Source organism: Pomacea canaliculata, linkage group LG5 (genome assembly GCF_003073045.1).
Source record: "Pomacea canaliculata isolate SZHN2017 linkage group LG5, ASM307304v1, whole genome shotgun sequence".
NCBI lineage: Eukaryota > Metazoa > Mollusca > Gastropoda > Architaenioglossa > Ampullariidae > Pomacea > Pomacea canaliculata.
Window position 1 is genome coordinate 1,374,648 of NC_037594.1, and position 26,387 is coordinate 1,401,034.

The 26,387-nt window shown below is 38.1% G+C and overlaps 3 protein-coding genes across 9 annotated transcripts; all 3 read right to left on the minus strand.

Moving 5' to 3' along the window:
• Positions 1-334: 334 nt before the first annotated feature.
• On the minus strand, positions 335-6,804 carry LOC112564214. Of its 2 annotated transcripts, none has more exons than XM_025238879.1 (6): positions 6,558-6,804; positions 5,068-5,806; positions 3,911-4,324; positions 3,345-3,427; positions 2,210-2,344; positions 335-1,632 (listed from the first exon to the last, which is right to left on the minus strand). In XM_025238879.1, exons 2-6 carry the CDS (start codon positions 5,735-5,737, stop codon positions 1,090-1,092), a joined length of 1,845 nt encoding a protein of 614 aa, XP_025094664.1. In that variant the 5' UTR covers positions 5,738-5,806; positions 6,558-6,804; the 3' UTR covers positions 335-1,089. The 2 variants fall into 2 exon arrangements, with proteins under 2 accessions (XP_025094664.1, XP_025094663.1); XM_025238878.1 differs by having other exon boundaries at positions 6,491-6,803.
• Positions 6,805-7,624: 820 nt separating this feature from the next.
• Positions 7,625-18,249, minus strand: LOC112564215 (poly [ADP-ribose] polymerase 15-like). The gene is made up of 13 exons (XM_025238880.1): positions 17,962-18,249; positions 17,348-17,436; positions 15,864-15,937; positions 15,145-15,375; positions 14,430-14,651; positions 14,147-14,189; positions 13,142-13,209; positions 12,673-12,903; positions 11,846-12,067; positions 11,307-11,397; positions 10,735-10,859; positions 10,336-10,513; positions 7,625-10,095 (listed from the first exon to the last, which is right to left on the minus strand). Exons 2-13 carry the CDS (start codon positions 17,397-17,399, stop codon positions 9,848-9,850), a joined length of 1,785 nt encoding a protein of 594 aa, XP_025094665.1. The 5' UTR covers positions 17,400-17,436; positions 17,962-18,249; the 3' UTR covers positions 7,625-9,847.
• A 665-nt stretch (positions 18,250-18,914) lies between these two features.
• LOC112564219 lies at positions 18,915-25,984 on the minus strand. Of its 6 annotated transcripts, none has more exons than XM_025238885.1 (7): positions 25,735-25,984; positions 23,210-24,095; positions 21,910-22,012; positions 21,237-21,421; positions 20,860-21,075; positions 19,975-20,179; positions 18,915-19,260 (listed from the first exon to the last, which is right to left on the minus strand). In XM_025238885.1, exons 2-7 carry the CDS (start codon positions 23,780-23,782, stop codon positions 19,199-19,201), a joined length of 1,344 nt encoding a protein of 447 aa, XP_025094670.1. In that variant the 5' UTR covers positions 23,783-24,095; positions 25,735-25,984; the 3' UTR covers positions 18,915-19,198. The 6 variants fall into 6 exon arrangements, with proteins under 6 accessions (XP_025094670.1, XP_025094671.1, XP_025094673.1 ...); XM_025238886.1 differs by having other exon boundaries at positions 25,646-25,984; XM_025238888.1 differs by lacking the exon at positions 25,735-25,984 and adding an exon at positions 24,562-25,119 and having other exon boundaries at positions 18,915-19,176.
• Positions 25,985-26,387: the final 403 nt, after the last annotated feature.

Genomic DNA, 26,387 nt, shown 5'->3' on the forward strand with positions numbered 1-26,387 from the left:
ACAGAACAGGCCATTGGCCGGGTGGGAAGCAGCCGTCACAATCTTGCACAGACTGCACTCGGGGTAGATTGTGCCACAGGGGGTAGGTCACAAATACACGGGCTAACTGCACGCACCACCCGGTTGTTTATTTGGGACATGAACTCACCCCTTCAAGTAAATGCATTCGAAAGTGAATACATGTTTCTAGAATCTAGACTATTAAAAAGTTCTTGTGTAGAAGGTTATCCTGCTGGCAACAGAAGCAAAAATGAATGCGCATGCATAACAAAACTTACACAAACACATTCAAAGTACAATTACATTCACACAAGAAATCCAAAAATGGAGAACATTTTTATATTCATTCATTTATTAAGTAGAAACGAGTTTTTAACAGTTCTCTTTTCAGCAAAACGTATTTAATGGACAAGTCCTTTCGTTTTAATAAACATCGAGCATTTTAAAAATGCGTTTGTTATTCTATCTTTAAAAAGAATGTTTGCATTATGTTTTTTCTCAAAATGTAGCATTCGCAAAAATAGAAAGATCCTTTAATATGAATTTGTTAGGATCTGTTTTGTTATAAAAGAGTGAAACATAAACAAGACCAATCTCTAACGAGTACAAGATCAAGGTCTAATAACTGATGGCGGGTTACAGTTAAATACAAAAGTAATTGTACTTAGCGTGTCAAGGGTAGTTATAACAAGGGAAAGGTAAACACGTGACCTTAAGGTTGTAAGGGAAATTAGGTGTTAGTCCTCACTCTCAGGGATAGCTGTAGCGAGAGTGGTGCCCATGATACCTTTCCCAACCTATCGAATCAGCTACACATTCCGAGATATCACACGGGTATTGCACAGGGTAGTGAACACGCCATCGCTACAACTACTAGGCAACTTTCCTCTCATATCTGACACAGCTATCAAAATAATAAAAACTATAAAATCAGTTAAAAATCAGCATAAAGTTCATCTGCTTTACACTTAAGACTTTTTTGGAGTTCCTAGTCTTGTGTCTCTAGGAGTGACGTTGTTCTCTCTTCGATTCGGTTTTGTTTGCATGAGCCAAGGTGTTCAAACTGATTAAGAATCTTTAATTCTAGGTTTATCGCTTTCTTTTAGGCGCTTCATTTGTTGCTGTAGCTACTGCTGGTCGCTTACGCTTTGGTAACTCCCTTTCATCCGCTGGGGTCACTACCTTGTCAGGGTTCACTTCGGTAACATGCCTATACTTGTCTAACTTCTTCATCACCTGTTCACACCAGTCTTCAGGTATATCAGGCTTTGTTGCAGTAACAATAATGCTATCTGGTCGTTTCCACTTAAATTTTCCAGAAATTTGACCTAGTTCAGTTGACAGTCGCCGAAGTTCGTCTTTGCTCTGCTCAAGTCTGTTAACAACCTCTGACCCCAGCTTTTCGATTACTGAGTTTTTCTTACTGTCATTATTGTCATGACCAGCTCTGCCCACAGCAGGTGACTCCAGACTCAAGTGGGTACCTCTAGCAACCTCGAACTTCTGGGAGACTTTAGGAGGTCCAGTGTTAAGGTTACGGCAAGGCGGCTCTGCTGGAGTAAAGCTAACCGGCTTCCCTTGAGTCTCGTCCTCACTGTTCCGGTTCTTGCTCTTAGTATTCGGCACCGTAACCTGTAAGATAGTCCAAGGTTGACAACATAAGAATTATTTTCGTTCATTGGAAAGCACAGCAGTCTGATTGTAACGATTTGTTTTTATTGTTTGCATTCTGACTAGTTCGAGACAACACGCGTGACATGCGGCCATGCATTATACTTACAGCATCAATTTTTTGCTTTTAAATTCTGCTTATATATTACATATATGAATGTGAAAAGACGTGGCAAAGACAAAGAAGCAATCGTTCAAGTTTAATTTATAGAATCTGTCTGTAAACATGTTAAGGACTTGGCAAAATTCCTCGCTCTTGACATTTTGCATTCAATGTTAACTATTATTTGATAAGCAGAAAATGTAAAGAATCAGCATGGTCTTAACAAACACCATATTAAATGTATATTGCAAAAAGTTTCTTCATATGATGAAAATAAAAAGAAGTCACTCTGTAGCCAAGGGTAATTAACTTGACAGACACTCATCTTTATATCGTGACCTGCTGAATATATAAACTGTTATTTAAGACAGTGTACATTCCCTCGTGGACTCGTTTTTAATTGTCATCTTTTTCTAAAAGATAGTTAGATCATACCTTTGCATCACTTTCGGCTCCAAAATTTGAAATCATAGGAGAAGAGACAGTAAACAGGTTCAATCCAGGTTTCATCACAGTGCCCAGTAAAGATGAGCGTTCCTGAAAGTCGCTGGGTACATACATGGTCTGCAACTGAGGCATAACATTATAGCTAAATAATAAGCATCTGCCACACCATGTAGGTCTAGCCATAGGCTACAGTGTTCTTATTCGTTAGTTCAAACAAACTTGATTCTGCTTTGGAAACTCATTTTTTGTGTGCATGAAAACCTATAAAATAACAGTGATTTCTGAAATACGTCGTGCAGATAAGGCGTGTGTACAATTAATATAAAAAAAACTTGTAATCTATTGATTTTAAAAATCACTGGGGTCAGCAGTATCTCCCAATCAAGGATTTAATAATTCAGCTCACCTTTTCCTTCTTGATATAGGAAGTCCCCAAATTATTATGAAAAAAATAGTTCCTCATTGTGACGCCACAATGGGTTAGGGAAGCCTGAAATTAACTAAAGGCCATAGTCTAAAGTCTAAGAAAGCATATTCTTCACTCTCAAAGAATATTTAAGAAAAAAATAGGTAAACAATGCAATTCTAAGAAAAAAATTCAGCAGTTCTTCCAGTAGCATACCAATGTATAATTATTACCGATGTTAAGCTTCTCGGCGTCTTTCTGTGATTAGCGAATTTTGAACCCTTGTCTTTCAAGAATGAACGGAAGGAAATTAATTTTTGGCATTAATTTTGTAAATATTATCTTATGTAGAGGTCACCAATACATTTGACAAAGTGCACTCTGGTGTTCCTTTTATGCTTGGAAATTTTTTTTTACTTTAAGTAAATTTGACAGTAAGACGGGGGAGCACTTCATTACAAGAAAAAAAAAGTAAAAAATGTTGAAATCTACACTGATTTTGTTATTAAGTTTATGATATAGTGAAAAATTTTTAAAAATTTAAAATAAATCTGAGCAAAGGGTACAAAGAAATATCACATTTCCATCTAATGAGCCTTGCTTGATTGTTGATCTTCAGTAAAACTAAAGGCATTAAAAATGAATGTGTTCTATAAAACAAATATTTTTTCTTTTCATGTTTCGTTCTTCACGTGTTAATCCTTTTAGAATACAAACCTTTGTGAATGTTGTCTCCGCAGCTCTCGTCTCGCCAACAATGACAAGAGTTGGTGACGAGATGGTCTCTTCGTAAACAGCAACTGGCACGAGAACACCCAGTTACATTTTTTTCTAATCCTTGGTTTTATATTTTGATACATGCTTAACATAACAGTTTCAAACTAATTTTTTTCCAAGTGTCTTCCCACATCATATAACTGGTTAATGAAACGACTTTTATATATCCCTCCATGCAGTTGCCATAACATTATAATTTACTATAATAGCCAGGTCAAAGTGACAAAGTCAGTTTCTTAACTTGTTTTATATACATATATAGAGAGAAAACGATAACAGGTAATGGAATGCAGAGGAGCATTTCTGCTGTGTCAGTCTCTGTGCTTAAAATTATAAAAAATTTTAAAGTACCAAGTGCTACAATACTAATCAGTATTTGTAGAAGCAGAAGAGAAAATGTGGACTGAGATATATAACAAATACACAATAAAAACAAAAAAGCAAATAAGATATGGTAGGATAAGACAAAACATTTAACGGTCACAAAGTCAATTCCAAATTCTTACCACGGTCTGTCTCTATCTTCCAGCGTGCACTCAGTGTCTTTTCCAGTGTTTCCACGAGCTTCTGCCTCACATCAGCAGACGACTTCTCCAGGTAGAGAACGATGGTTGTGGCGTTTTCTTCTTCGTCTAAGCGATCTTGGACGACATTAACAATGGTTTTCATATTCTCTTCGAGAGATTGCCAAGTCCTCATGGCAACAGGGAGAGCTATGCATCCTTCACGTGTAAATGACAGCTTTAAACACTCCTCCAGTCCTTCCGCCAAAAGTGAGTGAAGGACCAGTTTGTCAGGAACATGAAGTAGCACGATCGCCTGCCTATCATTCGGCCTCTGAGACTGAAGCTTCAAGGTTCGAGCTTTGGAAAAGCCGCACATATGTTTGGAATACAACTCGTACTTATCTGTGAGAAGACCTGGAATGACATAACAATAGCAATCAACACCGGCTTCTGTTTTCCTGCCAAGGTAGGCGACTTGACTATAAACACACAATACATAGTTTAAATGTATCTAAGATTTTTTAAAGTTGTCGTGATGCAGCCAGAAACGCTATTACTTTTGTTCTTAAAGTTCAGCGCTCATCACAATCACATTTCTTTAAACACAGGTCTAAGTTTTGATTTTAGCTTGTTCTAGACATCTTTCTGCATTTTAAAAATATTTTTAACTAGTTACATCAAGAACTGTACAGTTAAGGTTACTTTATACATCAAATTTGTGGTTGGGATAGTTAAGATCAGGGTTTGTGTCCCTTAAAGATCATATTGAAAGACGCGAGCTGAAGAGGTATGATGAGGTCTTGAAGATAATTCTACAAAAAACAGCAAAGGAAGGCAGAAAAAGACAGACAAAATAAGACTTTAGCAAACAACACCGAAAAATAAACTGGCCTCTCATTCGACGCATCAAAAACAATGGCGAAGAACGGAGAAAGATATTGATTTGGTGATACCAAAGGTGCTTCTACGTCCAACCAGGATTAATGGGTTGATGATGATGATGATGCTGATGATGGAGCTATTTTTAAACCACACACATACACACGCACACACAAATTCAAAGATTAAAACATAAGCATGCACGTTCAGTATGCTTTTAGACCACTAACTAAACATTTGAATATAAACATGAGCGTCATAAAAGCGAAAAAGTTTACCTCTTTCGAGAATCTGTTTGTGGGTAGGCGACCAATTTCTGTGATTATCACTGAAAGGAAGCAATACAACACCGCAATCTGTGGCAGCCATGTTGCCTTCGCACAGAAGCAGCTGATGTCCTCTAGGATACTCAGCCCGCACCAACACCTGATAGCCAGGTAAAATGACAGAGATCTGACAATGATGTTCTTCTGCTATTCGAATGACCTCTTTCTGACCTCTGGTGCCGCTTAGAAAAAGCGCCCGAGAAAGTTCAAGATGACGTTGCAGACGATTTTTCTTTACGAAAGGCATGATACTTCGCACAATTTCGTTGTTAATCTGTCTGTGAAAAGCAATTTTTAACGTGAAACTGCTTCGCTCCAATTCTGCTTCAAACTGTCCACGGTATTTTTCCTTTAGCGAGTTCAAGACTCTTAAGAAACTTTTGTCATTTCTATCATCGAGCACTTCAGTTTCGATGACCACTTTGTGGATGACCTCTTCCACCGTCTTGGGGTCTCCGTGGGTCACTAAGATGTTACCACTTGCTATACTGCTTCTCTCGATGGAGCAATGATAGTCCATCAGTTCTCCAAATAAATCATACAGAACTGTCTCGTTCTGCAAGAGTTTTTCAGCGAGCTGTGATACTCTCACTGTACTACCTGATAACCTTTTGAAGGCCATTATCTTCGAAGAGGGAAACTGATTGGTTTCTTACTAAATGAATCAAACTTGCTGTGTATACGTCATCACCTGAATTAAATTAGAAAAAAAATCAATTAAAACATAAAATGCACTGTTTTGACAATACTAATTTAACGGAAACCATTCCAACAAACAACTTATGGTATATCGGTTAAAGTATGCAACAACCCAATTCTTACTAAGTTTACGAGCTGACCATCCTGCTGTGCTCAGAACAGTTTACTTAATACCATGAATTTATCTGTCACAGGTGTACCTCGGTACGTCGACAAATGACTGAAAACCCAGTTAAACAGAGTCAGCAGAGGTTTGAACTGACACCAGAGAGAAGGAAAGAAAAATAAAGGAACAAGGGAAAGAATTAACAAAACTGAAAGAAACTGAGAACAAATGAAACTTAACAAACCAAATCGAAAGTAGATCTTTCCTCCAGTGGATTAATTTATTGTGCACGTCTGTGCTTCATTATGTTAATATCGTCAGTTTCATATGCTAGGGTAAAAGTACAAAGATTCTGAAGACACCACAAAAGGCTTAATGAGCAACACAGAATGAAGTGGCATCTAAAACCAGTCAACAAAGCATACGTTCATCAACAATCCAGAAGAATAAATCTGATAAACAAATGAATGCCATCTTAATTGAAGGAATCTACGTGCACTAATAAACAGATAAACAAAGCAATAAATATTTCTTATGTGAACAAGAACAACAACAAGTTTAAAATCTTACATGTATCCTCTAACTTCGCAAGCACATTCACATGGAAGGTAAACAAGTGCAGGAGCGACGATCACACCTTTGCACACAGTCGAAGCGAAGTCTCAAAATAGAACGTGACACGTACACGATGGACGTGTGTCGCTGAATAGTAGGCGTGCAGCTCACGATTGATTGTAACTTTGCTTAAGTTCAGCGTATTCAGAGCTATTGTTCATGAGACATCTAGAAAAGTAGCGAGTATCTAGATGACTTAGCCACAAAAAGTCAAATGGACAACAGACGACATCGCCTCGGCCCCATTTTTTTGCCCCGCAGCTGGCGGCGTCCGGTTTTCAACCAATGAAAGCTCGCGTCACAGTTTGTGCGATGATGTCAAGATGGTTGCTATGAAACAAAGAATCGCTGTCTATAGTAATTGTTTTTTCCAGTTTCTAGAAAAATCTATTTGTACTATTATTTATTACTATTACTATTTGTATACATAGATAGCTTTGTAATCAATATTGCTTTCTTCCACAATGCCAAGTCTCCAATGAGAAAATGATTAATACAAAGGGTGCAGGAGAGTAACGCGTAAATTTATCTAAATTAAAGAAGTACTGTTGTGATGTTTAAGTTTTAAACTGCGTAAACTAAATGCACGTACTCCAACCCCATTTTCCTTTTAGGAGTTATTCTAACACCAACACATATTTAATGAGACAAGTGAAACACATAATTATGAATTGCCATTATCATAGCATATCATGCATATGCAAAATACAGAGACTGGTTCCTGAGGTATTTGTTTTAGTTTGTTTTAATTTTTTTCACTGTTACACACAAACTTACAAAATCTTTCATGGTCATCACCCCACTGTTTGCTAGGAATTCATTATGTTTGCTACCACTTTTCAACCCAATTTTGCTTAGCCAGATCTCCAGGCACAGTAAATATTTCCTCCCTCATCTTCTTTTAAAATCATTGGGATAATAAACAGGTGGAAAAACATGTGCTTTGGCTACAGGATCTTTACATCATCTCTGTAAACTCTTGTCACAACCAGCTGTGCAGACAACAAAATCACGTTACTTTCAGTATAAATTTTAAATAGCTTAGACTGAGTCAACTTTACAAAGAACAATGCCAGCTATTATAACAAGTTTCCCTATACATGAGCTTTTTACTGCATAATCAAATCAACTAGCATAACCATTAAATTGTTGAGTTTTTAATATTTTTTTCTGCTGTTGCTACATATGTGCTGTTAGTCTCCCAGAACTCACTATAGAAATCTGAACACCTGTAACTATTAATTTGATATTGTAACTGGATGATGTAGTGTCAACCAAACTGACACTGGGTTGCAACATATAGGTCTTTCATAGGGGATTCTCCTTAGCTAAAAACCCTCTTATATGCAGAAGACTTTTGAAACTTCATTGCAACAGCCAGCTGCTGACAGCAGATAACAGTTCAAAAGTTGAAAATAAATCGTTAAAGGTTAAAAATTAAGCGTATACGTTTGGCATTATTTCGATTACACAAGCATTTCAGTGTACTCAAATTAAAAACGCCGAATTGTCTACCTTTAAAGAATGCTATTAAAAGCACCATTTCCTCACCATTTTAATGCTGTAAAATAATATTTTAATAAACATACTAATATTTAATTTTATTTTAATACTTTAAAAATATTCCACAGTGATATGCTCTTGCCTCTAGTTTATAGGAATGTGGAGAAGACTCATATTAATGGTATAAAGCTAGTGCTGAAAGCATTGATTCATAAACAGACTTCTAAACTTTCTGCATGCAGTATATGTTCCTAACATATTTGTACATACTACAGAAAATATAAATGGAAACACATAATGCAGTGTACAATATTCAAATTATGAGTCGATAAGAGAACAAAAGCAAATAAAATTAATTTTTATTTCATGATAAACACAGAATTATTTTCTGGCAAAATCTCTAAATGTGCATATTTTTGAGTTCCACACGGGATATGTGTGGAAATAAGATGGATCAAATAAGGGAATTGTTATTGATTTGCACTCAAAGCTGAATGACACCTATGTCTGAGGAATCCACTTTTTTAATGCAGTTTAATCTAAAAGTTTTGTGGGGTTTTTTTTTTTTTTGCTCAAAAGCTGAACCTCTTAAGTTGTTAACGAAATTGACTTCACAATAATTTATGTAACCCATAGCAGCACAGCACAAATCTATTCACATGTGGCAAGCAAGAAGGACTATATCATAACTGCGAACTGCCCAAATACACACAGAGAAGCTAGCCATAAAATACCATGTCATTCATCATGCATAGATCCATTTTGGGGGAAAAGTCACTGTCACATTGATTTTTCTGCATGGTACATTACGCACTGACTGGCAAAGCAGTTTGTATAATTAACTGAAAGATTTCTGTTTGACTTGTAACATTCATTATCTGTATAATTTTCATTTTTCTTCTTTCTGAAGTAGTCTTACATACCGTAAAACAGATTGCAAAGTAAGTGACAAAAAGATTCAAGTAAATGCCTTAAAGATATGATTTATTTTGCTTGTTCTTATCCAAAACAATATCTGTCTGCTGCATCATCTGTCCTTATAAAAATATATGTGAGGAAAAGCACAGAAAAAGACTAACTATGCAGTGATCAACACAAGTTTAACTCTTTTGTTGTATTTTTGTTTTCTCTTAATGTGGATTTTGGCTACTGTGATAAAGCCATAGATGAGGCCTGTTTTTCTATCCTGTATGTGTAGTAACTGATATCATGTATTTTTAATATAAAATTCATCGTTTGCCGCATCAGCTGCGGTTAAAGTCATTGTTGCTGATGTTAGAGATGGTATTATGGGCTGGGCAATGCCTCAATCTTTTTCCCTTTTCTGTTATTCTTTGTATTTCTGTATTCTGCTGATTAATTTTATATTTCTTGTCCATGTGCTGTCGATACAATGTAGGGTTTTCGATCAGCTCAGTCAGGAAATTTCAGTTCAGTGTTACGAAACTAATTAAAATGGAAAGAAAGCAAGCAGTTAGAGATGACTATACATATTGAGTCCAAAACCTTTCTGTGATTATTTCCCCCTTCCCTCATCATTCCCTGTACAAAATCACCACTAAGTAGCACTTTTCAATTCAAAATAAACACTTTTTCTTTCAGTACATTCTGTGAATAGAGCTTCCATCAGAGGACAAAAGTGGATACAGTCTAATTATAAATAAGTTGCCTGAAATAAGGATGATCATTCCTGACTGGGTGCAGCACGTCCACAAGTTCATCTAGCCAACAAGCATCCCTTTACCCAACCGATTTCTACAAACATTTCTATTGACGGACACATTGGGGTGGCCATTTAGTTCAGTCCTTTTATGGCAGTGTCACCAGGTATTGCGGGTAGGCCTGGGTGTCATGGAAGAGGACCACCATGTCTGGTCCACTCAACGAGTCGTACAGCCTGTCCGAGCCTGGCTTCTTGGGTGGGACTCTCAGCTCTGAGTTACCCGGGGTAGATTCACCAACGAGCACCAGTGCCAGTAATAGTGTACCTTTGTCGGTGAATTTTTTACTGTAATTCAAGTTTTTCGCGAAGTACACCCCGTGTCCATACAACGTGCCTGCGAGAAGAAAAGTAAACCAAAAGTAATCTGCTGCACCAACTGACATGTAGCTAAACAGAGGTTTTACCTTACATTTACCTGACATCTAAATAAATACTTTACCTTACGCCATCAAGAGATTCATTACACGTATCTTGATGTTAACATGTATCACTGCTTACTTTCGTCTCGGTTTGATCATGAATACTGATTATATCTGATAACGAGCTAATGAAGGGTCTATTAATTCAGTTCTACCGTTCTGTCCACAGAAGCCACGATTAAAGCCATTGGTGATGATGCTGCTGATGTTTTCGGCCTTGGTGCCATGCCAGAGCTGCTGCTCGTTGGCTGAGCCGGAAGCGTTGTGGCGTTTCAGATCTTTCTTCTTCATTTGGTACTGCTGGTACAGGGTTGGATTTTGGACACGTTGAATCTGAAGAAGAAAATATACCTCATCACCCGATGCCTTCCATTTGATGCAACCAAAACCATATTCCCATAGAAAGGTCAATGGGAGGTCATACTCAAACCTCTTGTCTTGTCCTGAACGTTAGACTAAAGGAGAGCAATATCCAACCTAATATTATTTTGAATACCAAAAATAAAAACAAAATGCTGTCTGTTGTTTGTTGCTAAAGATTATTTGTCTCTTGCCTTTTTCACGGTCATCCCGCCAGAGAGCTTCACAACTTGCTGATATTCAGCAGAGGCGGGATCCAAGTCGACCAGTTTCACATTTTCACTGTTCATTGCCTCCCAGTGGCGAGGCTGTGAAAGATCTGTTCACACACTCACAGACACACGCAGACACGATTCAAGCACGCACACCGACACAATTACACACATACACACAGTCGCTGTCGTCAGAACTAGTATCAAAGCTCTATGGTAGATGCATCTTGAATTTCTGAAGCAACTGAGCTACTACGACATCTGCATACGATATATATGTTATTTCTTTATGTCTATATATATATAATTTGTATAACTCAGTAAGCGTATAAAATGTTAAATTTCTTAATTATCTTTGATGGAAATAAGCTTGCTCTTACCTTGCGAAGTCAAACGTAATTTTAGAAATAGAAATAAACTATTTGACATTCGAGCATCGTGATACAGTAACAAAAATGCCTTGAGCATGTATAGTCAATAAAGTAATAACATTTTATGATCATTTCTTAAAATACCCCTGTCAAACAAAGTACACCGTATTTGATTTAACAAACCTTGTTTCACAGCTTGTTGGTCTTGGCGTGAACTTTTTGTCAGTTTTAACCCCTTGCCTTCACAGCTACGATCCTTAACGGCATTGAAAGCCTGGAAACAGAACCGTGACTTGCTGGTTGCCAAGGCAATCTTTCACCACGTGACCTGCTTTGTGAGCTTAATGAAGCAGAAATTACAATTTTCGTCCCTCAACTACCCCCTCCCCCATCACCCTCGATGCCTGAGTCTAGCTGTTGTCATGGTCTATGATCACCACAGATTAAGAATATTTTCAATTATCTTAAAAAATATCAGTCACCTTTAGAGAATGTATCATAACGTTTTTGTGAATTATAGAGATCATGGTTTTGTTTCTTTCTTCTTTTTGCCAGAAAATGTTGAAAAAATATTAGCAGAGACATTGACCAAATCGCTGCTTTTCACCAATAGCCAGAAAATAAAGACTTAAAAAAAAGTTGTCATTGGAAATGTTATAACAAGAAGTGGCAACACAAATCTCTTCTATAACTTCTAATTCTGCCTCTCCAACCACCCAGACCTCCAGGCTTGCTGTGTCTTTAGAGAAGACAACGATGTTTGCTTCTTTCAGACAAACGCCAGGGTTGCTGTTCATCCACGAGTATATTGTGCTCAGCAGAATCCTGGCCACATCACCTACTGGGTACTTCAAGAAGCCGGCACCCAGGGTGGGGAAGGCGATGCTTTTTGCTTCGTGCTGCTTGGCCAAGTCCAGACAGTCCTTTACGGCAGATATCAGCGTCTGAAGAAAGAAGTATCCACGATGAAAATAGGGAATAACAATTTGTGATGGTATGCTTAATAAAATAATTGTATGTTCAGCAGTCTGTTCTCGAGGAAAAACCCGCATGTCAGTCTGTTTAAAACCACCGAAAGTAGTCTTTAGATATTTAGGTGGGTATGTAAATCTGTACACACAGAAATAGTCATTCAAACATACATACAGGCACACTGAGAATTCTTAATATTAAAGGAATTTCTATGCTTTTCCTCTAAGAGATCTGAATAATGTATGTAACTTAAAACTGTTCATGTGAATACCAAGCATACAAAATGATATGTTTGTTGTGTTCGATGAGTTAGAAATTGTTGGTTACAGTAGAGGATGCACGGACAAAATGTTTGGGTGCAGAAAGCGATTACTAGGAGGAGAAACTGTAACATATCCATACATTTAAAAGAGGGTGTGCTGATTAGAGGATTCGAGGATTTTTGCATGTTGTGGCCTGGGGACTCAAGTATATTTAGAAAAGAAACCGGAAAACAAACAAAGAGACCAACTGAAGGTTTGAGTTTTGAAAGCATAAGTTCAAACGCATTTCATTTGAATGTAATTCTCTGCTCTACCTGGCCTTTGTCAACTTGCCACATGGGTAGACTCAGGTGGTACACGTGCTGACACTGCAGGTCTCCACCCGAGGTGCACACCACCTTGCCCATCTGAGCTCGACCGTTTGTTTGGAGGTACATGGTCAGTTCTTTTTGTAGCGACTCACCTCCACTTTGCAACACACTCTGCGACATCGTACCTATCTTCATGTCCAGACACGGATGCACTGTGCTCACGATCACATCTGCCTGCAACACCATGTCTTCAGTGCATTTATGTTGTTTATCATTTATCAGAACAGGACATTTTCTTATTTTCACAGCTAACTAGCGCATTCACTTTGAAGATAAAAAATAGTTACATATCTGTGATTTATTGTGAGGATAGTTTTTTTGACTTTTGTCACTTGTGTGGAAAGTATGGGAAAAGTGGAAGAAGATTTTGGATCCAGAACAACGAGAAAATGTTTTGCTGCAGGGCTCTTACACATGTTTTTGAGATATCTCCAGATGTGATTTTGATAGTCGGTCGTGACTGGTGTGACACAGATGAACCTGTGAGACAAAATAATTCTGCAGCATGTCAATCACTTTTCAACATTTAGAAAGTTTTACAACTTTGATAAATTTTATAATGGAATGGTAATTAAATAAGTGTTCTGTGGCGAAACTGTGAATGATAATTTTGAACCGAAAAGAGTAAAACCGAGACCGGTCGAGTGGACACTTCTGAATATCCATTGCCCTCTTTGCAGTCTAAGCCCAGTCATGATAACCAGGTAAAAAAACTGCATACAGCATTGTACTACCTGTACTTACTCTCTGTGTATGCGCGCGTGCATGCATGCAAAAGTGGAAGATAGGAGACAGATTTTGTCCTGTTTTTTCAAGAACCTGTTGTAAAAGTGGAAGGTGGCTTTTGTAAATTTATCACTCTTCTGTTTTCTCCTCCTCCTCCTCCTCCTCCTCCTCCTCCTCCTCCTCCTCCTCCTCCTCCTCCTCCTCATCATCATCATCATCATCATCATCATCATCATCATCATCATCATCATCATCATCATCATCATAATCATAATCATCTTATTATTATTATTTTTCTTCTTCCTTCTCCTTGGTTTTGAAATACGGAACTTCCACTCATTAAGTATCTCAGCCCGACATTTTCACTTTCGTTTGAGGGAATAGCGCGTGTACGAGCAGCGGCTCGGAGTTTTCGTTTCATACTAAGGTCTCTGTGCACGTGCTATCAGCATTCTCTATTTCATATCATGGACAGTCTTTTCTGTATGTAGCAGACACAAATTTCTCGATCTTTATGTCATAAAGTATGGTCAAATCCGTACCACACAAAAATATTACATTTAACAAATGTTCAGAGATTTTTTTAGTTTAATGGCTAACTATTTTTCTCAAGACACTAGAAGTAGCTCTGGCATTAAAAACAGACATAAAGACAGCGGTAACAATGGTGAAAATGCAAATAATTTCAAACCTGTCTGTTGCTGACTAAGTCTGGTAGACTCCAAATTAAAGACCTGTTGACAAACACGGTATAGACTGTGTAATATACTGTAATAAAACTGTACAATATATGTTTATGATCCTCAGTCTTTGCTTGCTTTGTAAACCACATTAGGAACTTCACATTTAGGAGAGGAGACATCAGTATTGAAAATACTTAAACCCTGGTTCTTTCTATCAAAAATGAAACACAAAGTCTTACTGTTACAATTTCGCCTTTACAGTCTGAATATAACATCATTGCACTGACTCACCTTCAGGGATTCACTGTCAGTCAGAAATACAATAAGCTGCACGTCCTGCACACAGGTGTCTCTGTTGCTGAGGTACCAGGAGTTAATGGTTTTAAATAAAATGGAGGCTGATTTATCCCGTGGGTATCCCAGAAAACCAACACCAAGGGTGGGAAAGGCTATGCTGGTGGCTTTGTGAGTGGTCGCCAGGTCAAGACACTTCTCAACACCGCACGCTAAGACCTGTTGACAATAAACCTGTGCAAGAATTGTGAACAAAGCAGGTTCTGCAGGAAGGGAAATATTTGTCTTTAATGAGGCATCAAGTGGTTCCTTTGCTGAACCCATACTTGTATAATTTTCTCGCTTGGCCCAATAAGATTTTGTTCTGTCCAGCTCGAAGTCACTAGTTACTAAAATCATAAGAAATCATCCCAACCCCAACTTAGGTGCAACTGTGAAGATTAATTCCACAACCTGCTCACTGCGTTCCTTCTTCCTTTATTCTTTCTTGCTAGTGTCATATAGTATAGGTATTCAAGTAAGATGAAGATCAAGGACACTCATAGTTAAATATATTTTATAACGCACTGAACGGTTTCCTAAAATCGGAGACAACTAGCGGGACTTCCAGACCGAAGACACTTTCAAAGTAATGTAACATATGCACACTATGTTTCTCAGCACAGTTTGGAAAGCACAATAAATTGTTGCAAATTTAGATATAGGTTCTTACCTCACCCTCGTCATCTGTCCACCTGGGAAGACTGAGGTAGTAGATATACCGACAAAGCAGTTTACCGCCTGATGTGTGCACCACCTGCCCCAGCTGAGGACGACCGTTAGCCTGGAGGTACACCTGTAGTTCTTGCTGAATCGAGTCACCTGCATGCTCCAGCACACTCCGTGACATCACACCCTTTTGAAGGTCTAGGCAGGGGTGAGTAGTGCTCACGATAACATCTGCCTGCAACAAGAATAGTCAGCTTGAAAAGCTTACAATGTACACTCACAGTTTTACTACATTAGCCTGGAATAATCATACATCATCATATTAATATATAAAAACCGTTTAAGTCAGTCTGACATGTAGTCTGGAAAGTGATACACGGGACAATTAACTTATATTATCATTTGTATAGAGATACATTAGTATATACCCGAACGAATTGTTTTTAATATAAATTGACATTTCTCAAACTCAGAATGTTAATAACTCATGGAATACAAGACTTCAATTGTCCATAATTTCTCGTGCCCACAATCACCCCCAAATCTGTTGCCTTACATTGAGACACAGCTGTGACTATGTGAACTCCTATTAGCTGTAGCTTTAGTTCATAAGGGGTGCCAACAATAAAATTACATACAGATTACACCCATTTCCGTTATGAAGATGTTTTAAAGCTTAAAATAAATATATAATAAAATAAATCCTAATCGCTTATTTCTCACCTTCGCCAAAGCGATGTTTCCGGAAATAATGGTGATTTTAGGGCTAGGGGTTTCTGTACATGATGTTGCAGCTTCTACAAAATGAAAGAACTAAAGCATTACTTAGTCATTACAAGCACTATTAAATGCAATACCTCCAGACACTCTGAGTGTTAAACAATACATGAATCTTTACATGGCAATGACAATGACAATGACATGACAATGACAATGACAATGACAATGACAATGACAATGACAATGACAATGACAATGACAATTCTTTATTTACGAGGGGTAAAATAAGCAGCAGGGCGCTTTTTTCCATTTAGCCCTCGCCCTTTACAGGGAAGGAAAATAGCTACATAATAAAGTAATTAAGCATTATATAAGAAAAAAAATTCGTAATCATAAAGATGGGTGGATATGTACAAGGTGATGATTAAGAATATATATTTACAAGGTCACCTGGAGTTGGGAGGAGTCTCTAGAGGCCTCATCTATATGTCTTGTAAGTATTTGGATAGGTGGCGTCTAAAGCAGTTCAGGGAGTTCAATTGTTTGAGATGGAGAGGGAGGCAGTTCCATTGCATGCTTCCTGAGAATTTCAGACTTGATTTGAAGAGGTCTAGTCTAGGAAAGGGGATATTAAGTTTTGGGAAGGTTCTAGAGTTGTTGGAGGAAAATAGGAGCTAGAGTCTTGGCGATAGTTTGCCTGTCAGTACTTTATACATGAAAATGCATTTGTTAAATTTAAGTCTGTTTTTTAGAGGAAGGACGCCTAGAGAGGTGAAGTCACGTGGGTCTAATTTCGGTTTTAGTAGGACAGCTTTGATTGCTGGCCTCTGAACACTAGCTACAGGTTTCATGAAATAGAAATAGAGTGTGGCGACTTTCATTAACTAGTCTGCATAAAGACCAAATATGGATTATATTTATTTTGGAATTAACGAAGAGAGTATTAAAGTAGAACCGAATGCGACATCAGTCGGTAAGTTTATTTTGATCGCATTCCCATGAGCTACCTTCATCAGCCTTATTCGATGACGAGTTGAAATTGACAGGCATAACAGAAAATAATAATAATCGGCTGATCAAAGTGTGTTCACAATATTTTGTTGTGAATACCAAAGACTTGTGCGTGCTTGGAAGTGTGACGTGCATATTAGAGAGAGAGAGAGAGGTCACATTTTTGTTTCACTGATCATGATGGACGAGGGCATTATTTGGGTGGGTATCCTTGTCTGGACAGGATCCTGTCCCCATCGACAGCGTTCCTCAGGTCTGTGAATACTGTTTAAAGCCTAAGGCCTTCAAAATGTAACCTAAAACTTCACCTACCTTGTTTCGTATTCGAATTAATAAGAATAATTCACAATGACACACATTCTTTTTAAATTTTAAAATTGACATGATGGGCAGGTGCTGTATATTTTATACAGTAAAAACTATATTTGTTGAGTGTTTGGTTTGCATATGACAGTGCAACAGACTACAGCACCTACTTTGTTCCCTGTCTTTGGTTAAGGATTCAAAGAACTGTCGGAGTAAATCCATTCACTTCGTTTTTTTCTTCGAACTTCCAACGGACTTCCTGTCAATGGAATTAAAAGCTTTTTTTGAAATTATTGAATACAATGAATAGTTTAAAAATATTTAGCAGATACTTTTGAATAATAGCAAAGCATACAAACATTGTCTACAGCATTATTATGCTTTAACCTCGTGGAAAACCCATTTGCATAATTATGTTTTACAAATGGGAGTAAACAACAGTGCGGCAATGAATAAAGGAATAAAAATGGTGCGCGAAATCATACCATGGAGGACCAACAAAGATAGGTTAGTAGTGTCAACAAAGTCCTCCACTTACTACTTTCCTTTAAGGGCATTTAAAAAATATGCAGATAAGTTTAAACATCTTGGAAAACTAGTCTGCACTTTTCCTGAAGTAAAACAATTCTAAAGAGTAAAGACATTTTCCTAGTTTTCTTTCTCCACTGACGTTGGTTAGTCGACAAGACCACCCTCTGCCACTTAAACCGACATTATTCAGATATTTACAAATAAAAATCTTTCTCTATATTATTTCAACCATATTACACTTATATAATGTTACCTAATAGATGGTAAAGACAGTTGTTGCTGCTGGCTTTGTCATCGTCGCTGTTGTTGTATAATTGCTGAGATACACATCAGGTGGGTAAAGTGACCTGGAAACATACAGTTATCGCTGTTCTCGTAAACCTGGTATCTCCTACACAGCAGCACAGCTATGTGTGTACCTGTCACAGGATGTGTGGTGCAATTACAGTCCAGGAGACAGTCCTTGAGATAGTCGTAACCAGATAAAGCAAGTGGGTTATCTCGATACAACTCATGTACGAGTGTCCCTTCTTCCCTCATCCCGTCCCTAAACACACTCTTGTAGTCGTTGTTTGTCAGTAACAAACTCGCAGGGCAGAGATTTCTGTAGGTTGAATAAGAATAGCTGGGTATGAGTATTTTGTATTTGAGTCGAGAGTGATTTGCACTAAAAGCTTTCAGTTTCTTAAAGGTATTATTGAAGTACCAGTCCACAAACACCAGACTTCCTTCATTTGTTTTGACTAGCTAATTTTCTTTTAGTAAATTTTTATTTCACTCGTACTATTCCTTGGCTAGATAATCGACAGTTGCAAGGTTATGTGTGAGTTTGTGACAGGTAGACAAGCAGGCGGAGAGACAGAAAGATCAACGGTCTGTGTACCTGTGTGTTCACTCACAGATAAGAGAGAAACATCCCCGAGATAGAGTATCAAGATAACCCTGAGTACAGTAATGTCCCTTGACGTCACCTACGCCCTCTCAAAAGAGTGCGAACCACGTTTCCCATGTTTTATAAACAAGCTCTGGAGGTCTTTTATGACATGCGCACTCTTCACTTCCCTTCTGTTGACAGTCGAGTCCAAGCAAAGCTACATGGCCATGTGGTCAGGTGATGTCAAGTGCACCCCATTATCAGAGTGTACAAGTGACATATTAGTTTATATAATAGATATGGTTAGTGTGACATATACAACACAAATCAAGTTTTATTTCACAAATTCATTTATTGCATTATCACATATAGATGTGAATATAAATTCAGTAACATATATTTTAGAAAAAAATTGTATTCAGTGGACAGGCTGTTTTTCTCTGGCTTCTACTTCTTCCTCTAGTGTTGAGTCACCAATAGGTAGAAGTAAGTAAGCTTTTTTCAAATGTATTATGAGAAGGTCTTCAGAGATTCTTCGTCAGGGCAGGCCTTGCTGTCGCTGAAGATCAAATGAAGAGAAGGATTTCAGTTTGTCTGTTGGTGAGAAAAAAGGTCTTTAACTTGCTGGCAGAAACCTCAGACGTCCACGATTTTTAAGGTGACCAGGAGAACTTTGCACTAAGAGACAGAGCAGTAATCTGAAATGCAAAAGTAATTAACACAGATATGTATCTAGATAATGAGCTTCACTTAAAATAACGATACCGTTTAGAAGCAGTTTTTTCCAGCCAGTTTGTGAATGCATTAAGAACAGGTTTGCTGATGCTCAATTATTCCAAAACCTAAACGGTGGTGGTTGTTGTTGTTGTTGTTGTTGTTGTTGTTGTTATTATTATTTGCACAATTGCACGAAACAACACGCATCTTTGAGAATATTTTAACTATATTGTACACGTGGTACACGTGTTTTAGTATAATACAAATATGCAGGGTCTATTAAGATGCTTACCGTTTAAAGAAAACTCAAAAGAACATACTGTAACTAGAAGTCTTCTATCTTTTGATTCTTTCTTTGTCGCATTAGTTCAATGTTTATTACTTATTAATGTGTTGTCTGTTCATTGAACTAGTTTAGTTAACTCCATGTTTCTAATCGTATTTACTCCTTGTATTGAATAGCTATTGGTTGATGGACATTGATGTACATACCTTTTTTATTTATTGTTTTGTACCTTTATGTTTGTGTCTATTCCTGAATTTTATCATCATTTAACCTTTCACCTCAGTCATGGCCATGAGCCTGTTCAAACAAAGACTATTCTGTTTGTCGTTGCCCTTATCATTGTTATTGTCAACCAAGGGAAAATACACCTGGGCCAAGTATTCACCTACCGTTCATCTTGTTTCTCCTGATGACATCAGCTGTGTCTTGTGGATCAGATGCTGGGTACTCCTTCATGGAAACAAAGTCGATGATGTATTGCACGCCATAAGCATCGGTGATCATCGCTGTCCTTTCCTTCTCCTTGTACGCAAGTTCTATGATCAGATTGTCGTACTTGCTGTATTTCACCTCTTCGGTTCCTCTTCGTGTCTTCTGAAGACAAGAAATACTTTTTTAAAACATCTCCGACCTTTATTTCGCATCGCGTAAAATGATTGATGACTGTCGTTAAAATAGTCAATATTTTCGATAATTGGGTCACAGTTTCAATTCCTATTTGAAATCACATATTGTTGATGAATCTTAAATAGCTGATTGGTTTTTAAAGACCTGATAACAAAACCAACAACAACAATAATAAATAACTTGAGATGTGGCGTCGTCTGCATTATACAGGCATTTAATCTGACATTTTAAGGTAAATAGACAATTGTCTATTTTTTATGCAAGTTATTACCATGTTTATTTGCCGCCTTTTATTTCTTCAACAACAGCAAAATATAAAACAAAATGGATGCAATACAAGTTTTGATGACAACTATATACGCATGATGCACTTCGCTCTACTTAGGTCTTGTGAAATGATAATGCCATGGCAGACTTGAAATTGGTGTTTGTTAGTCTGAATATTTGCGACAAGTTTTCCCTAAGATCATTTATAACTGGCTAACTGTGGAGTCGTGTTGACATTTCACATTTTGGAACCCAGCTTAAAGTAAAGTCTCATATCTCAAGACTGGTCCTTCCAGCTACAGACAGAAGAATATTTTATTGTACATTGTCGATCAGATTTGTTTTCTTTTTGTATAGTTTTTGTACACCCTTGTCCCTACCTCAAGGTAGCACCACTGAACAGTGCAGTATGAAATATATCCGCATAGAGTCTCTTGTTTTCTCAGCTTTCTGTAACGAGCAGCCTCGTGGATGATTCTGTTAATCTGTTCACATGCCTTCACCACGTCAGCAGGCAGACCATCGACGATGATGCTTTCATCAACAACCTGCACCGCCACAGTGTAGGTCTCTCCAACATCCCTGACACTCTGCAGCTGAAAAATACATGAAACAACAGTTTCCATCATTTTAAACATGTCCAATATTTAAAATATTTATATTCCTTCATTATGCACGGGAATATGCGTTTGTATTTATTTGTTAAAATGTGTTTATGCAATTTTGTTCGATCAGGACATGTTTATCATCTCATCACCTCGTCTTCAGTCATGTTCTGTATCACAGAATGCACAATCCGCTGGTGTGCGAACTTTTCTCTCACGAGATCATCAAAGTGACCGAGGGCTCGTCGTATGTGTGTGTCTGATTTATCGTACACAAACAGTTGTGTCGTCTTTGCCATTGGGAAGTTGAACACATCTCGCCGACTGCGACAACTTTCTGTACAAGGGGAAAAACAGACTAAACATGAAATTATCTTAAATATACGATGTATAATGGCAAGAGCATTAAATTAACATATAAATGACCTATAAACTATGAATAGTTCTTTAAATCGTTTTAACATTTTATTGTCATTGAAAACACCTTTCATTGATTGTTAAGAATGATTTAAAATCGACTTCAGTGTATGATTTTGATGTTTTCTCTCTTATTCTCACACTCAAACCTCTTTCAGTAAAACACGCAGTGGTTTAATGTTATCTGACAATTTTTAATCCAGCCTGAAACTAATTAATTTTTGTTATTTTCCTTAAGTTTTTAAAATCTAAGACTTTGGAATGTTAAGACTAGTGCCAGGATTAAAATAGGATAATTAGGTGAAACACCCGCCCCTCCACACACACACACACACAGCTTTTACTCATCTTTGTATTCTGAGTTAAGGGAATTTCAAACTTATAGAAGACAAGGGTTAACATTGTCACCATTGCGACGCTTTGGTAAGTATTCTGTGTTTTGCCTCACTGAAGCCACAGGGTTGATTGCCGGGTCATCAACGACCTGCCAAGAATTTTCTATGTGCTCCAGCTGTTAGAGTAAACAACAAAATGACAGAGTGTACATACTGTACATATTGTACATTAGAAAAAGAGTCTTCTGCCATGTAACTGTTATACTCTCTCACATTAATGTCTATGACCCCATATATATATATCACAAATTGAATGAAAACGTAGCTAGTATCTTTATAGATGATTTCTTTCCCCAACAAAAGCGTTTGATGTAAATAAAACGAAAATACTCCAAAATTCTCAAAAAACTATCAATTTTCATTCTAATGCAGTAAATAAATCTAGACTTAAAATCCACAATTTCCTTAATGGTTGACTAACGGTCTCTAAAACCCTCTCTGTGCCATCTTTCCTGCAGTGATTTGTTTACTGATTTACTTGTCTTCACTTTCCGTCAGCTGCTCATACTGTCTGACCACTTTCCTCACTGTACTCCATTGTAATCTCACGTGAGGCAACTGATAGACATTCCCTCAGTCCTGCTTCCCTCATTTTCCTGCTGCCATATTGTTAGTCATATAAATGTGTCAAATAACGGACACCCATGTTCCTCGTTGCCCGCAGGACATGAATAAATCTTGAGTTCTTCCAACTCCAACTATTTGTCTCTTCAGCCAAGCATGAGGCGAAAGGTGTCCCAAGCGTTCAACACACGATGGCAAACTCACCTCCCTACCCTCTCGCCATGTCTCCCATGATTGCTGTTATATTCGTGAGGCTTTGTTGTTGTGGCACGATTTTTCTCGTGAATCTCTCCTTTTTTGCCTTGTATCTATAGCTGTAAATGTTTATACATCTGTTCGCTGATATGTTTTGTTTTTGCCTGAATGTGTGCTCTGTGCATTTTGTGTCTCCGTCTACAATCACCATTTATGTTTTTGTAAATCATTTAGCCTAATATAAAGAAAGAGCTTTATAAATATGCATTATTATTATTATCATCATCATCATCATCATCATCATCATCATCATCATCATCATCATCATCATCATCATCTTTCATTGGTGAATAAAGTTGGGCTGACTTCCGACCACAGTGACCATATCTATCAGTGCACGTAGAAGTGAAGAGAAGACAACAAATAATGCACACAAATACAAACAATATAAGTGTGTCAATATGTGTTCAATATAAACACAGAAAAGCACATTAGCACTTTCAGATAAGGTCGAAATGTATAAACAATGGAAGTTCTCGAGAATTGTATCTTACCATCAACCTGGCAGGCTCCTCTTGCAAGGAGAAGACACAGTGGATGCTGCGACCAAGCTTCTTAAGATCCCGCACACAGTTGCGAAGGGACAGGAATCGGACCTTGACTGGGTCAGTAATTGTTTCTTTGTGACATTTGACATTTGAACCTAACAGTTCGAGCCTTTTTATCATTGTATTCAATCCTCTTTGTGTTCCGCGGATATGAAACTCCTGCCCAGACTCATCCAGACTCGCCTCAACCTCGTAGACATCTTGCAATGGGTTGAGGATACAAACCACTTTGTCCAGCAAATAATTGGCCACAAAAGCCTGGCGACTTGGAAAAAAGTGGCAGCTCAACATGTAGATGGTGTTTTGTGTTAAAAACCTGACAACTTCTATAACCACACGCATTATGTTCTCTGTCCCAGCTATAAACAACTGTTGGCCATTTTGAGAGACAGCAATTTGCAAGACACCAGGATAATCACTAGTTACTTGACCAGCGAACTTCGTCCATTTTGATGAGGTCACCAGTTCCGCTTCTTCTGATCGAAGAGGTCGCTGATATTGCACGAGAGATTTCTGCATGATGTAACAGGTGTTCACAAGGTAATTTTCATCTAAAATGTTGATAGTTGCCTTTCCCTGGCTGTCTACTTCACATGCGGCCACAATTCTGTCAGCCTGCAATTTCTGGACAACGTAGTCCCGCGTTTCTTCGACTCCCAGAAGTTGTCTTTAGGCTGAACAATGTAAGGAGTTTTTTTATCTGACAGTCGTCAGAAGCTCGTACATCTTAATGTAAGCCTTTTCACATCTCTAACTAAGCCATGGTAATGTGTCTCCAATTTTGCTGCGCTTGTCTCTGCTTCAAGTCCGGGTGTCGCTTGGCTGCCTGGGTCTGCAAAGACATGGTCATCAAAACACGTGGATGGAATGTCTGAAGGTTTCTTGTGGTGTCTGTGATTTCCTGCATTTTATGTCTTGTACATTATCACACAGAAAATGTTCTCTAAAGTTATGATCTGATATTCCATATCCATTGTAGCAGGCATCTAAAGCAGTCAACTTGGAAGCTAAAGTGTAAAGTCCTGAGAATTCTTAAACATTAAATTGTGTTTTCTCCAAAACTGAAGATTAAATAAAAGCTTGTAAAGTACCAACTGCAATACACTTCGTTTGGCTTCTTCTTGCAACATAGTGAATGAAAGAATATCAGTAAGATAATTTTTGTTGCCTAACGCTGACAAATGTGAGAAGTATTGCCTTCTCCATAATATACTACCATTGCATATTACAGTCATCAGTGTCAAGTATATTGTCAAGTATCAACCAAGAAACACTCAAATGTCTAGAGGTTACCTTACTTTGATTAACTGTCCTTACAAGTATGGCCTCTTCACGGGAACCCCAATGAACAAGTGACTGGAGCTCCTCTTGAACAGTTGAGGTTTGGGTGAGCAGAAAGTGTATTCTAATTTTTCCTGTGGGGGAATTTTGTCTGCAAGTTTAGCTCTAGGAAAAGCCATTCACTATTAATTATATTGCTGTTGTGATGTCAAAAATAATTATTTTCCACGAATACACAATTATAATCCAACATTAGTTTTCTTTTCGATTTCTGTACCAGGAACACGTACGACCAGCCAGATATTTATAATAACATCTAAAGATGACATGTTCATTTACATCATTCAGTCACGCGAGCGACCAGTCAGTGACTTGAACAACAAAATACCTGTGTGGAGTCTATAAATAGGATAAGGATGTTGTGTGAGTGTAAACAGTGTCAGCTGTCCGGGGACACCCGGTAGTGTAGTGATTGAAACACCGCTTGTCACCTCAGCACAGAGGCCCTGTGTTCAGAACTCGTCTCGGGACTGGTGACTGGATAGAGTAATATTAAACTTGTTTGCCGAAAGGCTATTGTCTCTAACCGCCAGGTAATACTACGTCACAACTCCCCACCCCACCCCACCCTCAGCTCCCACCTGGTGTAGAAGGTCAAAGTTTGGGGTGGGAGGGTGCTGTGGTGGACTGCAGCTCTCAGACGACACCACACTACACACTACACACTACACACTACACACGTGTTGTCAGACTATGTATCCTCCACACAAACACCTCCATGGCAGGTTCTAAAGGCCGTGCTTTTGCGCCTAGTGTGCTTACAGCATTGATTATCAAAATATTAAACAGAAAACAATGAAAGAGTATAAAAAAAGAAATCGAAAGTAGGCTGTTAATGACAGGGGTATTCACACAAAAACAACTCCGAGAAACGAATGTAGAAAAGCAGGTTAGCGTCTGAAAGGAAAACAACGATTGAGTTCAAGGTGAGTCAGAATGCTGTCAGTGGAGAAAATACAACAGTCGCTAGGGGTACTTGTCAGGAGCTACACCGTCTAGGGCAATGAATACACGACATTTCTATAAACACAGTCCACATACCTTTAACATGGTGTGACCTCGGGACTTCTGGGCTAAAATGTCAAACCTTCAATGTACCTGACAACACACAACAGCAAATGTTTTGTTACCTGAGATCTTCAAGTTTGTCTTGGCTGCTACAATGTTTACTAATACTGCAGTGTGAGTATTACAAAGGTATTCTGTAGATAATGTTGTTGACAGGTGGTGTCCAATACATCAGGATGATTTAATAAATGTCAGTCCTCCTCCTTGATACATTCAAGATACCTGCTTGTAGACCTTCTGCACAAGGTGTGTACATTCTGTAGAACTCCTCCCACTCACGTGCCTATAAGCAGTAGAACCACTATAGTAGATCACACAGCCACCCCCCCCCCCATCTAGTGTTACCATGACAGGTGCATGCTGGGGTTGACAGCTGTTATTACAATAGATGTTAGAGGTGTGGCGGGGTGATAAGGCTAATTGACAGTTCTAAATGATATGGAGACTGTTGGCCTGTTGCTTTGCGATAACTGAAGGATGGTGATCTCGATATTATCGAGATGATTCTCCAAATATTTTGATGAGGTAAATTGTTTTTGAATTGTTACTAAAAATAACTTAGCTGTCTACCCGTAAATATAACTATCTTCCATCCAGTGCGAGTGTGCTTTTCTGTCAAAATCTACTGGCTGTGTTCGTACTACGTAGTACCTACCTACATACAGAATCATCCCCACCCGCCTTGATCTTCTCCCAGTATTCGTCCGAAGAGAAA